At 40.5% G+C, this 17147-nt stretch overlaps 1 protein-coding gene across 1 annotated transcript in view; it reads left to right on the top strand.

Annotated features, from left to right (window-relative positions):
- Positions 1-17147, top strand: part of WWTR1 (WW domain containing transcription regulator 1) — a 128362-nt gene that overhangs the window by 62762 nt on the left and 48453 nt on the right. Inside the window, exon 3 of the mRNA XM_090275749.1 lies at positions 16157-16293. Coding sequence (XP_090131875.1) covers positions 16157-16293 — 137 coding nt within the window. The remainder of the gene's footprint in view (positions 1-16156; positions 16294-17147) is intronic.

Here is a 17147-nt window from a genome sequence, read left to right as displayed (position 1 = left end):
TGGAGAGTACTTTGAAGGTGACTGAAGTATAAACATGTAAAAATAAATATCATTTTTTATAAATATATTCTGGATCCTCCCCCTCCCCGCCCCCAATCTCCTCACAAACACTGTGACTGAGCCCAAAAGCTTGTAGAAGTAGAGAAGTAGACTTTAGGATGAAATGTCAGAAAAGGCCCACCCATGCAGTAACGTGCTTGGCACATTCAGAAGAGTCTCTCCCGAATTGCCTCACAATGACTTAGTGATGGTTACCCCTTGAGCCCCCTGCCTTATCGTACACTTTCAGCTTTTTCTCAAAATAGTTGTCAGTGTTACGGGAATTTTCCAGACTAAAGTTCAGTTGCCTGTCTTATTATCTTTGCCTCTTTTTGTAGGACAATGTTGCAGAAATGTAATGTCTGAGGAATATTTTGGAGCAAATTAAGAAAATACAGATAGTTAATTTAAATAGTCATAGAAAGTCAAGTTTCTATCATTTTCCTCTATTTCATTTCAATGTAATAATAGGTTTCTACCTTTTTCTCACATTTGGCAACATATGATAACCAACACTCGTACATTTTCTTGTACTTTTTTTTTGTATTAACATTGTATTTATTTTTCTGAATATGCAAATATAAACCTTTTCTCAGAAAGTAATTTAAAATAAATGTAAATCCTAACCACTGATGAAATATTTCTTCTAATGTAACTATTTCTATTTCAGAGCATATCACAAAAATGTGCCTTCTGTAAGAACTAAAAATGTGAAGTTATTATAAAGAGCTTCAGAAAAATTGGAATTATCTTTGATACTTTTTTCCCCCTTTGAAACAAAGTTAAGAAGGAAAGATTGAATTTCAGTTAAGTAATAATAGTCAATAATAGAGGCTAGTAACTTAACATGTTATAGAATGAACACACTTGTTTTATGGAACATCAACCGTATTTAGCTATTTTTCCTAGTAATCAACATTAAAAAAATGAAGGACAAGTCAGGCTGAAACTGTTATTGTCAGAGACTGGTTTCTGAAGGAATGGCTTCCTTTCCAGGAGACAGGGCCTTCAGCATTATATCCCAGCTCTGGCTTAGCCTTCCAGCCCTGCTCATGCCAGGCATGTTCAGTTGCTGTCACATCTCCAAGCCCATCTTCAGTTCCTGTGACCTCTTCCTTTTGAGTAAGAGCAGAGTGTTGGCTTCTGCTTGTATTTAGTTTATGTTTTTAGGGTAGTATTGTTTCTCCTTCTCTTTTCTCCCTAACATCAACTACAAGATCATATGGAACTCATTTGTTTTACTGTCGTGAGAGTCCATTTCATTGACAGGATGGGCCTGATTAAAACCAGGCAGTTAAAAGGTCAGCTTCGCAGGCAAGTTTACACACTATGTGACTCAGGAACTTTAGGAGGGACAAGGAGGGATGGTAGCGTGTTATTGAAGCAAGAGGGGGAAGAATCTGTCCGTGGGCCTTTCCTCTGAAGGACGGAGCCTGGAGGAGATTTTGTTCCAGGCCAAAGTCTGGCTATCAGCAGCCCCCACTGCCTGCACCCTCTTTTCCTTCCTGCCTAGTTTTCTAGGTTGTTTGAGTCAACTTCTTTGGGTTCACAAGGCAGTATCATGCAATGGAAAAAGCCCCAGACACAACTATCAGAGCAGGATTGTCATATAGAACTTCAAGGAATTTGTTCAGTCATTTCACTTCTCCCAAATTAGTTTCTGGATCTTAAAAATGGAGATTAGTAAGTTATGTGAGGATCAAATTAAGATAATTTTTGAAGTTATAAAATGCTATATAAATGTCCACTGTTACTTTCAGACATTATTGCTATCATTATGGTGTATATTATGATGTATGACTAAAGGAATCATTATTATCATGACTATCATTATTGATGAATATTAGTACAAGTTCATTTATGTATTTATTCAACAAACATTTATTGAGTGTTTACTATATGCCAGGGTGTTGTGCTTTCAGGGCCCATGGTGGGTGGCATCTGGTAGAGGTTCAGTCAACCTGTTTGTTGAATAAAGCTATAATGGTTTCACTTGTTTTAGAGGCTGTTGTAGAATTTCCTAGCTGTCATGCCCTTACAGGGGCAAGTAGAGACCAAATATCGCTGCATAAGTTCTCTGAATACTTTGTAGATAAAAATAGAGATATTCATAAGATTCATTTGACACAGACACTGAGAACAAAATGATTTGCTAAAGGACATCCATTAAATATATTATTCACTCACTCACTCACTCACTCACTCATTTATTCCTTTTCTTAGTTCAATTATTCCATGAGTGGTATTGGAATATCTGTTGTGTGTCAGGCCTTCTACTCAATTCTCAATGGGAACTACTGAGAAATGGAAAGCTTATTTAAAGTCTCCTTCAATTTCCACACCCTTTAAAAGAGTCTCATGGAAAGAAAACATCTGAAAGCATCCTGTATAAAGAAAATACTATTTCCTCTGACAAATCTTATGATCTATATCCTGCTCCATTCCTTGCATAGAGTTCCTCTCCAAGTCAATGGGAATTGTGTAAAGGGCCTGAAAGCAGGATATGCCTCCCAGTGGGATGAGAAGGAGCCTTGTGGCTGGTCATCAAACTAAATTTAAACCATTATTTGGAGTGAACATATAATTAACATGGAGGTTAAAAATGAAAAATATAGCTGCAAGGGCAGGTAAAAGAGAAAAAATTGGGGGGGCGGTGGCGAACAAGAAGAAAACAAACAATTACGTGAGGCATGCAATCTCTTTTATAAGAACCATTAAGGATAGTTTCATCCTAATCTTTCTAGATACCATAAATGCCTGTCCCTTCTGGAATAGGCAGATGACAGCAATAACCACTGCAGCTGGGCGTCTCCAAAGCTGACAGGTGCTGGATATAAGATGCCTCATATGCCCTGTGAAGTGTAGACAGTGCTGGGATGGTAGGCCCCGCTTGATCTGCCCGAGGAGGGCTTTCCCCCCTCTGTTGATGCCTTGTTCAGAGTCTCCCGCTTGCTCAAACAGCTGCCAAAGGCAGCCATAAAATATTGCTTAATTATAGAATTTCCCTTCATCCTCTTTATCCCTTCCTTCTACTGCTCCCTTCTTCCCTCTTTTGTACCCTTTCTTGGTTCAGCACCTTTAAGCTAAGCACTCATGGGAGCATTACCATGGCGCCATTTCCAGCTCACACTTAAGGGACTGACAAGATTTTTCAGTCCTACACTCAAGCTGTGGCATTATTCTCAGGGGCTGTAATTAGCAGTTATACGTTCAAATGTGGAATGCAACATTATTTTTTAAGGAAGAAGTGAATTCATTTGGGGGGAGGATAACTTTCTCATTCCCTCTCTTTTTGTATCTTCATCTGAAGACATTTTTTTCATTGCTTTTAGAGAGAGAGGAAGGGAAGAGAGAGAGAGGTAGGGAGGTGGGGGAGAGAGAGAGAGAGAGAGAGAGAGAGAGAGAGAGAGAGAGAGAGAGAGAGAGAGAGAGGCAGGCAGAGAGATTGGTTGCTTTGTTGTACAAGCCCCAACCTGGAGCAGGAATGAAACCTGAACCCTGGGTACATGCCCTGACAAGGAATGTGACCTTTTGGTCCATGGGATGACACTCCAACCAACTGAGCCACACCAGTCAGGGCTCATTCTCTCTTTTTTACTGATTGGAAAGAGAGAAAAAAAAAAAAGCTTTTTGTTCAAAATAAAGTACAAAGAAATCTAAAGATATGAATAAAACCCACTTTCCCCTCATTTATATATATGCATATTGACCAAAATGGGATTATGTTTCCTCAGGAATCTATTGTGAGCATTTTTCTATTTTGACAAATATAGGTCTGTGTCATTTATAATGTTTAGTCTTTCCTTGTCTGACTAAACCGCAATTTATTTAACACATTTAAGTTATAAACAAAACTGCAATGGACATGCCTGTACATACATTTGGCATGCTTGTTGTATTGGTTTGGAATTATGTTTGTGATTAACAGGGATGTAAAATAAGATCGTTTATCTCTAATGTTACATAAATCTGAAATGGGCTGGATTGACGGCTTCTCGTGCACCTACCCTTTTAAAAATTTTGTTGTTCTTACTGAGTGGCTTCCATTCCTGATGATTCAAGAGGGCTGCTCTGCTGTCCACATTCTAAGCTGGAGGAAAGGAAGTCTCGCCAGAATCCCACATAGTACTTCTGTTTATTCTGCTTATTGCTGAAAATCTAGTCTGGCCCCACCTAGCACCTAGAATAGTGGTTCTTAACCTTCCTAATGCCACGACCCTTTAATACAGTTCCTCATGTTGTGGTGACCCTCAACCATAAAATTATTTTCGTGCTACTTCATAACTGTAATTTTGCTACTGTTATGAATCGTAATGTAAATATCTGATATGCAGGATGTATTTTCATTGTTACAAACTGAACATAATTAAAGCATAGTGATTAATCACAGAAACGATATGTAATTATATATGTTTTTTCTGACGGTCTTAGGCGACCCCTGAGAAAGGGTCGTTCGACCCTCAAAGGGGTCGCAACCCACAGGTTGAGAACTGATGACCTACAAGAAGGGGGAATAGATATTCAGAAGCAGCGTGCCATCTCTGCCATATCTATTTAATTGTTCCCTTGGTATGAGCTTCAGGGAAGTGGAGTTGCTGGATCAAAGCTTTTCCAAAGCATTTTGTTACATGTTGGCCAACTATCCTCCAGAAAGATGGTACCAAGCTAAGTCTAGTTATATGCAAGAGTGACCTTTAGTAAGGCTGTGAGTTCTTTTGTGAGCATTTTATGGACATCTTTGAACTTATTTTCCTGGAGCTATGTCTTTCTTCGTTCCTCCCTCCCTCCCTCCCTCCCTCCCTCCCTCCCTTCCTTTTGAATCTGTGTTTTTCTTTTGTTTAAAGCACACATTCCGCAGAAGGTGATGAGGGGATTTTTAATATACTTACAATTTTTTTCTTCAAAATCTCTGTCTGTACAAGTACAGCATTCATTACAGATATCGGAAGGACATTTGCCTGAGAACTTAAATGTTATTTATACATATTTTCTCTACTTCTGAGAAAATTTATTTGGAGGTTGAATTAATAAACTAACCAAACTAAGATGGCTCTCTTCCAGTTTGAAAAATCTCCCTGACAGTTAAGTAAAGGGAACAGTGAAAAAGTACTCTGCCCAAGTCAGTATTCAGACACATGTTTGATTCCTGTTACACCATGGGGTGGCCACCAGCAGCTCCAGAAATACTGGGATCATCTACCCATGGTTTCCTTCTCTTGGTCTCTTTCAGGGAAGGGATGTTAAGTAAGGGTCACTGTTATGGCCGAATTTTTAGTTTCTGTTTAGACATTAACAAATTTGGTGTTACTTTGTTTCTTGATTTAGTTATTCAGATTGATTACCTTAGCCTTTTTTCACTTTTATCTTGCATGTTATAGGATGAGATTCACTTCGCTTCAAAGTTAGAAAAATGACCGGCCAAAGTATTACTATCACTAAGGAATCATATAAAAACAGATGATAATTTTAGTGCTACTTTTCAGTCAGAACTAATTTTGAAAAGATATGACAATTCCTGAATCAGTACATGGAGGTACTTTGTATATTGCAAGTTTTCTATAAGTTTAAAATAATATCAAAGTTAAAAATTACATACACATAAGTAGATGCTTATTTTATATGAGAATTAATACTAGCAATTTTTGTGAAGAACAGTTGGGGTTGGGTGGGGAAATTAGTCATAAAAATTGAAACAGATACATATTTCTATCCTTTGTTAAGTAAAAAAGATTAAAGCAATAGTATAAATATATTTATTAACATCCAACTGTAGGTACGAAGCTAACTATCTGGAGTTTGTATAAACATGCTTTGTATAAAACTAGTACTTTTTGGCTAAAATTTATTTTTCCATTTGTTGTGTCACAAAAACCTCAAGTCTTGTATCTCTGTAACCTGATCTGTACCCCTACATTTTGGGGCAACTGTCGGAGTTAACTCTTGTCACCTTGTAAATGATTGAAAAGCTAAATTACCCTAAAACTTCTTGAGCATTTCTGTTAGAAAAATATGGGAAACTTTTACATACTCTTTTTCTAGTATTCATTCTTACCATTTTTTTCACTTCAAGGTGAAATCTCTTTCTATTGTAAATGTGAGGCTGAAAGTCTTGTGCTGGAACAGGATGCTCATCACCACCAGAAGACTTAACAGGGCACTAAAGGAATCCTAGCTTTGGCCTTTTCTTACACTGGGTTTGAGGTGTGATTGGAATGCAAAAAAAGGACGTGGAGGAGCCGCCTGAGGCTGGTGGTTAGCTAGCTCTCCTATGTTTTGAGGATGTTTTTATCTCTAGATCAATTATTACTTAACACTTTGACTATGTGAAATCAAATGTATCTGTAGTTTTTGCAGCGCATTGATATACAGCATTATATTCTCCTATTTTGGGGGGTTCATTGTACCATTGGGGCTTTGCTGATTTTTTTGCATTTGAATTTCTCACATTCTTTTTAACAGTTGTGATAGATTTTTGTAAGGGAAAGGAGGGGGATGAATATTTATGTTGTCATGTGTGTCTGACACTTTGATTATTTGATGAAATATTCGAAACAAAAATGTTACTTAATGGTAAAGTTCAAATCCACTATACCACTCTGCCTCATTTGGGCGATACTTGCAACCAAAGATGCCAAGAATTACTTGTAAAGACACGTTGTGGGCTGGGTTTAAAACATGAAACATAAGCAGTGTTGCTCAGTAATTATCTTCAAGTCCCCAGCACCCCTCCTTCCAGAAGCCTAACTCCATTCCTTTTAACGCCTCAGTTTTTGTCTTGAAACTCCAAAACATTTCCTGTGAAAGGGGACCCTGGCTCTGAAAAGCATATCTAGTCTTTCTCCAGACTGGGGGTGGGGTTCCTGCCAGTTTTTTCACTAGTTCCAGTTATGTCATGTCTTTCAAATATGTGCCGAAGTTGACTCTGACCTCCAGATATTCAGAACCCAGGGTGGCTCATCCTCTTTCCAGAATTAAAACAAAATGAAACAAACCGAACAAGCAAACAACCCAAAAAACAACCAAAGGGAACTGAATCTCTTCACATGAACAGAGGAGAAGCTAGACAAACACAAATAAATTTTTGGTTTTAAGGAGGTTTTGCCTTTTATTTATTTATGTATTTATTTATTTTTGAGCAGGTGACGTTTAATTCATTTGGCCTCATTAGCAGGAAGAGAAAGAAGGGCAGCTGCAGGTTTAGCTTTGAGGTGTTTTATATTTGGAGAGGCTTAGGGGCAGGCAAGCAGTGTGTCAATGTCCCATTTAAGAACAACTGAAAAAACAACACATTGAAACATGTGTTGAGCATGCAGAGCCTGAAAAAACAATATCCAAAGTATTTTAACATTTAGAGTAGCTCAGTGGTTTGAAAACAAACTCCTTTTAAAAACCGGTCACAAAATGAAAGCTGTTTCTCAGATGTCAGACACAGCTGATGGGGAGTGTATCTAACATGCAGCTATTGAGATAGAAAGTCAGGCTCTGGACCACTTACAATAACCAATAAAAATAGGGGCTGAGCTCTTTTAACCTCATTGTTACTACCTCTCCACCAATTTGATTGCCAGCTTCTGGGATCCATGCTAGGTTGTCTCCTGTCACATTGCATGCAGGGAGCAGAAGACATCGCAGGCACTCGGGGCTAATGCCTACTTAGTGGCATGAATTCAACACTACACATCTAGCAATCCCAGCACTAGTACTTGGGGACAGCATCACTTCATCTGGAGTTTGGCTGTATAAACAGTACCATGCCCTAACCTGGAGGAACTGGCTGTAATGGATTTACCGAGAAACAATATAATATACAGAAAGTCTAGTAGAGTGTACATTATGGGCCATTAAAGGGATTTTCAGTGGTAATTTTAACCACATCCATGTTTGCCAAAACTGATCTTGAAACTGAATCCCCACGGAAGATACAGCTCCACCATAAATGCTTTTCGAATGAAGAAATGGATGAATGTCTTCCAGTTCTTACTGATAATTCTAGAATCCACCATTCATAAGACCCTTATCTCTTCTCCACTTTCCTCATTTCCCTCCCACATTTTTGTTTGTGAAGAAGGAGAAAGTGGGAAAACACATACCAAGTACATGATTTATACTTGATATCTTTAAATAATAAAACAGTGAGAAAACTGTTCTGTTGTTCAGTTTCAACACAAGAAACTTCATGTGATTTGCAAATCTTCTAATAGCATTTTCGGTCCTGACATGAAGCATTTTTGATCCTGACAGGAGTCGAGGAAAAAAATGCTAAGTGTTGATAGAAAAATCTCCATACAGCCAAAGCTCTTTAATAGGCTTCTTGGCCTGAAGCAAACAAGCAAACAAAAACCCAGTCCTTTACTTTTTCTTCTTGCTTTTTCAGGGAATAGGAAAAATGAGGTTAAGCAAGAGTTTGTCTCAGTTTCCAGAGGCGACGTCAGGTTTGCCTATGTTGGGTGATGTTGGGGACCTCATCTGGGACGATTGGGTTCTCTAGTACAATGGCTCATGCTCCACCCTCCTAAGTCAGGTCAGTGAATCACACCTCAGTCTGTGTGGATGAGTCACTGGCTTTCCAAAGTGGTTTTCTCCAGAAGTGTGGCACTTTATCACCCCGGGGACAAAATGCTGGTAAATAAACCCGGGCAGGAAGTGCGGATGTTACCATCTCAGATGGCTCACACTGAGCTCAGGGGCGGACAGCAGGTCTGCTTGACTCAGCTCCTGCCCTGATGGAGCAGGTTCAGCAGTGAGTCTGCAGAAAGTCGCAGTGCTCAGTGGAAGGGATTCGAGTAGATCGATGGACAACAGCTGGCTGCGCCGGAAGTGCTAGCAGACCTTCCACGCTGCTGCGGCTGCTACTGCTGCTAATTTAAACAAGTGGAGGCTTCTTGGCACGGCTGGGATGGAAGTGGAGGATTAGAGCCTGGTAGTTAAAAATACAATCCCTGCCATTCATTAGAAATTCCAGAGAATGCTGAAATTGTAGAGACCGGAAGCATGCGCCAAAATAATGCTTCTGGTTTTGTATCATCTTTTATTAAGAGGATCCTAAAAAGTCCCCTCTGTATATACACGTTATTATTTCTGTGTCATACACTGCAGCTATGTTTGATGAGCTGCCTAAGTGAAAATATGACCGGAACCTTTTAACTATAAATTCCTTGTGGTTTCAAAGAAGGGTGAGCTTTCTTATCCAACACGCTTCTGTTATGTGAACAATCACCTGTATTGTATGGCATAAGCGAGTCAGTTTTTATAGCTTTGAGACTTAATCTGTGAATGATATGTATGTTTTGCTAATGGATGTGTCAGCCTAGTTCATTTGCAGCCTGCCTCTTACCTTTTGTGTCTTTTCTTCTAATGCATTGGACTAGCAAGAGACGGTGTTGTTTAGGATTTGGGCAGAACAGAAAAAGAATTGTAACCAATTATAGTGATGAAAGCTGCTTTGCTGCAAAGAATCATCCTTTGGGGTGACAATAGGAAGGGTGATAACTTGGGAGGAAGACTGATGGTTTTAAAAATGAAATGGAATATTATTAGCGCTTCAGTCAGCTGAAGAGTCAGCACTTTATTTCTGATTGTCAATGTATTCCAAGTTCAAGAGCTGACTCCCCATTTTCCAGCTGAGCTGATAGGGTTAAGCAGAGAGAAACAATTTACTGAATGGCTACTAATTAGGTGGTGTTGCCAGTTTACATGTGGGCTGTGAGCTACCACTAGGCGATGGGGTGCTGTGATCAGCTCTTGCTACTATGTTCTGGTTTTAGGTGACAGCAGAGGAACTATATGGAGAAAGAATGTGCGTCTGGGTCTGGGAGAATTAGTAACTATGCTTGCCAGCTGTCTTTGTTCTTGTGGTTAAGACCCACTTCTGGTGTCAGTCAGAAGAGCTAAGTACCACTGGCAAAGAAACAAAACAAAACTGAAGGTGCCACTCACAGAAATGTAAGATATAAGTAAGATATGATGTGCTTTCCTAGGTCTTTAAATTTAAACACAAACACACTGCTAGTGTGTTTAAATTAACTGAAACAGAGGCAGCATTTATCCCTGAAATACAACAAAAATATAAACCAGCTTTTGCATATTTGTATTTTAATTTTAATTGGAGGGAAATTTCAAAACTTGAATGTGAGTCTTGGGCAAGTTTTTTGCCACCTGGTCCAGGATTAAGCATTGGCATAGTGTTTGTTGTCTGCAGACAGTGATCAGATTTACTTGGCCAGCCCTACCTGGGAAATTATCGACCTCAGGCCAGACTGTTTCAGTTTTCATTTTGAACATTGACGGGCTTACTTGAACTGGTTCACAACAAGCACATTGCAAAGCTATTTCCTTTAGCAGTTTTTTTAAGCAGTACTCTTCAGTGTATGTACATTGGTTATAACATTAGGAGGGTGGTGAATTGACCTAGTAAATCAAAAAGATTTTTAGGGAGCTTGGAGCAGTATTGTTTTTCAGACACCTGCTGTGGGCAGAACACTTAGCTCTGCCCCATCGAGTCATTTCTGTCATTAGAAGAGCTTATGTTCCTTTGGAAGAGAAATATCAGCAACCCCCAAGCAAGAATGGAGAGGTTGCAAAGAAACTGGGATTGTCAGGGGATGAAGCCAAGAGTTACTGAATGTGGACTGAGTTTTGAACCAGTCAGCCAGGCTGCCTTTAACTTCCATTTCATTGGTGTGGTTCTCTAACTACCTCTCTAAGATGTGCTAGAGAAGAACAGGCAGGTTAGAGGCTCTTCTGAAATCTTGTCCTACAGCTCTGGTGATGGTAGGGAGCTCTGAGTATTGTCTTGACACTAATGTGAAACTAATAATATATTAAAGAAGTGAGGGTGGAGAGAAAGAGAAGAAAAAGTCTTACATTTGAAGATGAAATCTTTGCCCATAGAAATAAGCAAGCAGCTTATGTTGCTATGAACTCTAAATTCTTTCAAAATTAAGCATTTGTAATCATTCCTATTTTTATATCTTTGTATGCTTCCAGCAATACAAAATGTATTACATAGGCCTACTCTATTTCAGAAAGTCTTTGTTATGTGGCTTCCTTCCATAAAGTTGGTGTAATAGGTCATGAACTGGAGGGTAAATTCATCCAAAAACACTAGGCCTTTTCCTGGGCTCTGAGAAGCCTGTGGATTCTACTTTTACAGATAAGATTTTATCTTTGCCTTTAATGGTTTTGCTCTTAGTCAGGGTTTTGTTTTTACAGAATTCTTTTCCTTTTTATACCTACCTAGTACATTGTGCACAATAGGAATACTATCTGTGCTTGTTGAATAAACTTGAACCAAGTGTTGCCAGCCTTTGGAATGCTGGAACTGCCTTCCATGCATTCACTCCTGGGAAGGGGAGACATGTGAACTGATCAGGAAATCTGCAGTTTCCCAGAACAGACCTGTTTTACCTTCACAGCGAGGAACCTTGGTGTGTTTGTTAATATTTTTACTTCGTTTAATGGAAACAGGTGCCGAGACTAGAATGGCTTAAATGGCTCACTCAGGTCACGCAAGGTCAGAGTTAGCATTAAAACTCAGGTAAGTAAATGTGACTCCAAGACTGTATGATCTTCCAGAGCCTACAGTGTCGACTGTATGGTCTTCCAGAGCCCACAGTGTCTCACAAGAGACTGTCTTTTCGGAAGATGCCTATGTGAGTAGGACTTCTATTTATTTCCTGGGCAATGCGGACCAAGGGCCCAGGGGTGACTGAATATCCTCCCTGTATTTGGGATGAGAGTCTGGAGGTGAGGTAGAGAACAGGTTGTCAGATAGGTTGGGGAGGGGGTGGAGGGTGGGAGGAGAACCCTAAAGGCTGGAGGAAGGGAAGCCTAGAGGCCTTTGCAATCATCTAGGTGAAAGGTCATGCAGGAGGCCCAAGAGGAGGAAAGAGGAGCTAAATTAACAATCTCATGGAGGCTGGTGGGAGCAGCCAGGCACAGAGGGAATGGTGATTGGGACAGTGGTAACGCTGCCCCTCCCACCACTGATTTCAGTGACATTTTAACTCCAAACACAGAATTTCTTTAATAAATAAATGACTTTTTAAGTATGTGTCCTTATTGAAGAACATATTAATCCATGAAAGAAAAATTATTTCACACATCACAATTTTCCATAAGCTACCATTTCCAGGCAAATGTTTTATTAGATAAGTGCTCACCTTTTTTGTCTCCAGGCAACTGAAGCTCTTCTCCAGCCTAGGCAGCTCTCTAAGCACTTGCAGCCCATGTGGCTGGAGGTGAAGATTTGTCTTGTTCTTGCTGTGGCTGAAAGAAGAAGGCAGTCTGGGAAGCAATGGTTAGAGGGACCCTCAAAGGCAATAGGAAAAGACCACCCCCATTATCTTCATTACAGGCAACGTTTACTCCACACACACCCTGGGCTTCAAAGGGAAACCCTGCAATAATTTCTTTCCCTTAGGAACTGATGTTCTTTTTTCTTTATAAACAACATGGAGCCTGGTAATTGATTCCATTTCCCTTCTTACTTTGGCCAAATGAAGACAGATATTCGTCATTTTCCTTTTTGTCATTTTGTACCTTCATGAGTGTTTTTGTTTTTACTGGTTATGAAAACAATACATAGTCAGTGTTAAAAACCTGGGAAGTACAGAGGAGTTTAGATAAGGAAAAATAAATCACCAATGAGCAATTGAATATCAGCATAAATATTCTGGTATCCTTTTTCCCTTTTTAATACTTTTTCTTTTATTTATATATATATAAGTTTCCAAGAAAAATTAGGCTTTTAAAGATGGCAGAGAGAGATTTTCTTGCAGTAGATTTAGCAAGGGAGTGAAATCAGGAAGAAGGTGGGAGTAGCAGGGAAGTGGGGATTAATCTAGCTAAACTGTGGGTCCTGGCAAGCAGTAAGGTTACGCTGAGAAATACAAGAAAGGAAATGACTCACTTAACTCAGAGAGGGAGTTGAGATGAGACAGCAGCGTGTAAGGCAGAACGGTCTATCCTACATTTGGGAATGGGGTGAGGGGTGCTATGTGATTTGAACAATAGGGGAATTGAGTTTTCAAATCAAATCATCAGCAATGTATTAAGTTCTTGTGAGTAATGCCCTTACATTTGGCATTTAGACTGAGAGCCACCCTGGACACCCTCATATAAGCCAAGCCCCAGGGCAGAGCTGGTGTCCTGTTGGCAGGTCTGCAGAGGCTGGGAGTTTGAGTGGCTTTCTTCTCAGAGTTGTTTCAGAGCAAGGAGAACTGTTCACTTAAGAAAGGCTCCCTTTTGTCTTTGGGAAATACTGTGAGTGACACTTTTAATTAACAAATCCTCTGGGAGCAAAGCTTTAAAAGCCTTGGCGGTATGTGGAGTATAAAGGGTGGGCTGTGGAGGCTCCCACGGTCCTGGGACAGTTCTGGGACTTGAAGTCATGGTGGAGTTGTACAGCTTTGGGGTCAGACCTGTTGGAATGAGGGCCAGAGAGTTTGTCCAGAAAGCCCTGCACTCTGTCTCAGGGGAAGGAGGACAGCCCGCCTCGATGGCCATCCTTAGACAAACTCGGTTCATTTACCACTGGAGTATGGGGCTTCCTGCTCTCCCCAGATCCCGGAGCCACAGACCACTTGTTGTTTTTTATTTTTTATACTTATTTACTTTATTTATTTTTTATATCCTCACCTGAGGGCATTTTTTCCATTGCTTTCAGAAAGAGAGAGAGAGAGGAAGGAAGGAACGAAGGAAGAAAGGAAGGGAGGGAGGGAGATTGATTGCCTTCTGGCCGGATATTGAACCTGCAACCCCGTGGTCTATGGGACTAAGCTCCAACCAACTGAGCCATACTGGCCAGGGCTATTTTATTTTTTTAATCAGAGTTTATAGTCAACATTATTTTGTATTAGTTTTAGGTGTATAGCATAGTGGTTGGACAATCATATACTTTACAAAGTGCCCCTCACCCCCCAATATTTCAAGTACCCACCTGGCACCATACATAATTATCACAATATTGTTGACTCACAACCTACTTGTTCAGAATGGCAGAATGGGGAACCAACATTTGGAAAAGTATCGCTCCGGCTCCTGTATTATTCCTACTACTGAGTAGTAGCTGAATGTCTGACCACAGCAGATGTGTTCTTCCGTTCCATGTGTATCACTCCATCTCAACCAGGCTATGCTCAGGTTCTAGCACAGCATCAATATCCATGGTGTCAGAGGGTCTAAGAAAGGCTCATGACAGAGAGAATGAAATGATTCCTCCCCTTCTGGTACCATAGGGGAAAAGTATGCAAGATATGCCTACTGTGGAAAGCAAGTTTTAATAGTATGGGTCCTGAAGGAATAGTTTAGTCAAAGGGTTTCTTAGCTCTAATTACTTGGCTAAAGCAGGTTTGCCTTGACATCCTCCTCCATTGGTTTCTCAGTCTGAAGGCCTGTTAACCCCCCCCCCCCCCCCCCAGCTGGCTATGAGTTTCCATAGGACCAAAAGTTGACAGGACTTTATGAAAGCTTTAAACAGAATTACAATTGTTCAACTGAAGGCATAACTAAGACCATTGTTTCTTTTCATATTTTTATGCTTAGGTAATTGATTCTGATCTCTTTTGTTTAGTCTCTTTCTCTTTTATTTAAAAAATTTTTAAAGATAGTTTGGTTCTTTGATTTTATCCCAGTTCATTTTTGAGGATATATTTGAAAGACAGCTGATGGCTTCTACAGTAGTGAAACTCAGAAGTTAACTGAATTTTGCCATTTTACCATGGCTGATCCCCACCCCCTTTTTTAAAGCTCACACTCATTTGAAGGCTTTTTTGGGACAAGGTCCAAGTTTTCAGTCAAGGCAATGGACGGGTTCCCTTGGCGATAACTTCCAGTCTGGAATGAAGAAATTTAATGAGGGATTTTAGCAGGGGCAGCATTTAAAAGTGAGGAAACAGAAGCAGAAGAGAAGGAAGTACAAGCACGGTTAATAGTTGTTTCCAAAGGAGGCTATTGTTATTCATAATGCAAGTGTGTTTAAATGGAGAGAGCTATCTTGTCCCCTTTCATGTGGATCTAGGAGGGTCAGTAGTGCCTGGGGGTTGACATTGCCAATAGATTTGGGAGAGTCAAGCCTAGTTGTAACGCCTAGAACAAAGGACTGACATTCAGTTTCTGCTATCAGTTTGCTGTCTTTGATAAATAGAGAAATATCTCTGATACAGTTCCTAAAACAAAGTTGTGGCACCAGATAAGTATGCTCATCTTTAAAAGAAAAACATAATGACCTCTCAAGAAAAGATAGAGCCCATGGAGTGGCACAGCGTTTATATAAGGCACCCAGAATGATTCCTGATGTGGTCTGGAGGGAGGGAGGCATAACTAGAAACCCTGGGCAGCAGTTTATGCTGTGCTACTTTCTTTGAGATTAACTCATAGTAACAAATATTGGAAGTTGTATATGACCCAAAGCCTTATGTCTTCTCCTCCAGAAACCTTCATGCCTCAATGTCTAGGTTTCTCTATAATCTGGCTCTCTCCTGCCTTCTTGTACTAACTTCCAGCTACTTCCATTTTCAGCTGCACAGTTACCTTGCACAGTAGGGCATAGGTCTGGTGAGGGTTTTATGTATCATCTATGTGTACCTCACAGTGCCTTACTCTTACCAAGAGCTCAGTCATGTTATGTTTTTGAGGTTGGTTTCAAAGGTCCGGTCTTTGGCTGAGGATAGGCGGAGGTGTCCTCATTATGTCAATTATATGAGCCTTGAGTGTGGGAGGGTTGGCTGGCCTTGTGTGTGGAGAGGAGTTCACACCATGGTGTCCCAGTGTTAGGATGGTGATGAAGTCCATGGGACATTGGGAGGTATGCTGGGGCTTGTTTGTCCCTACTAAGGCAGAAAACCCTTGAGAGGGTTTTTGCCTGTAGGGGCATCTGGGACGGCTAAGCAATGGGCTGGTGTTCAGAGAGTCACCTGCAAAATCCCAGTGTGGCCCAGTTTAGACTGAAGGTAAGTGGACTGACCTTGGATGAAAACAAGTAGAATGTGTCAGCTGCTTGTAAGCAGATCTTAAGGAAAGAAGAGCCAAAGTCATTTAACTGTTGTGCTGCTATTGGTGATGGCGATAATGATAATGATGCTGACAATTAAAAAGATAATTGTTTTCCTTCTTTTAGTCACATAGAAAAAATCACCACGTGGCAAGACCCTAGGAAGGTGATGAATCAGCCCCTGAATCATATGAGCCTCCACCCTGCTGCCACTTCCACACCAGCATCCCAGAGGGTCATGGCCGTGTCTCAGCCAAATCTCGGTAAGCCAAGCTTTGACTCGAAGTTGAATATGCAGGTGTTAACTGAGGGCCTATGGGCTCAGAAGCAGCTCTGTCGGCTTGCCTCAGCACCTGTTTATGCATCCAGAGAGCCTTCTTCCCTGCAACTTGGCTGCCTTACCTTTCCACCACCTTGGCCTTCTTTTCTTGGCCTCTGCTACAGTTTATGATGGGCTACCTGGGGTTTACACTACATTTCCTGCATCCCGTCCAATTGACTTGATTGAGGTTCTTTGAAAAATCACATAGGCTTATCTTCAGACTAAAGCAAGGAGGGCACCTAGGTCTTTTCTGCAAATTTGGTCCCTTGAACACTGCCAAAGGGTGCAATTCTGGCTTCAAAATCCCTTTTCTTCCTTCCTCCTTTTTTTTTTTTTTTCTTTTTTTTTGGCTGCAGAATATGTAACTTATACCCTGTAGGCATTCCTTGCTTTATCTCATTAAATCCTCACAACAATCCTACAAGTAACAGCATTCCCATTTATAGATAGTAGGGGAAGCTTTCTCAAAGTCACACAGTCTAGCATAGCAGAGCTGGAGCTTGAACCGAAGTTGGTTTGATTTTGGAATGTGTTCCACCGTCACATAATCTGTGGGTAGCTCCTCCCCATACCTGCCCTGGGATAGTATGACTCACTTGTCGTTGCATTTTGAATGTTTAAGTGTGATTTTTAGACTTGAGAAGAGATTATTTTCTGCTAATTGCCCAGTAGAGATAATCAGATGTGAATATACTGTAGCAACAGAACTAATCATCTTTTGTTGTGGTCATTCTCCCCTCCCCCAAAGGCTAAAAATAAGATGGTTAATGTAAAAGTTTTCTAAAAGATGGTGCC

This window comes from Furipterus horrens, unplaced genomic scaffold (genome assembly GCF_987537825.1).
Source record: "Furipterus horrens unplaced genomic scaffold, mFurHor1.1.pri manual_scaffold_1, whole genome shotgun sequence".
NCBI lineage: Eukaryota > Metazoa > Chordata > Mammalia > Chiroptera > Furipteridae > Furipterus > Furipterus horrens.
This window is presented reverse-complemented; position numbering and strand designations above follow the sequence as displayed.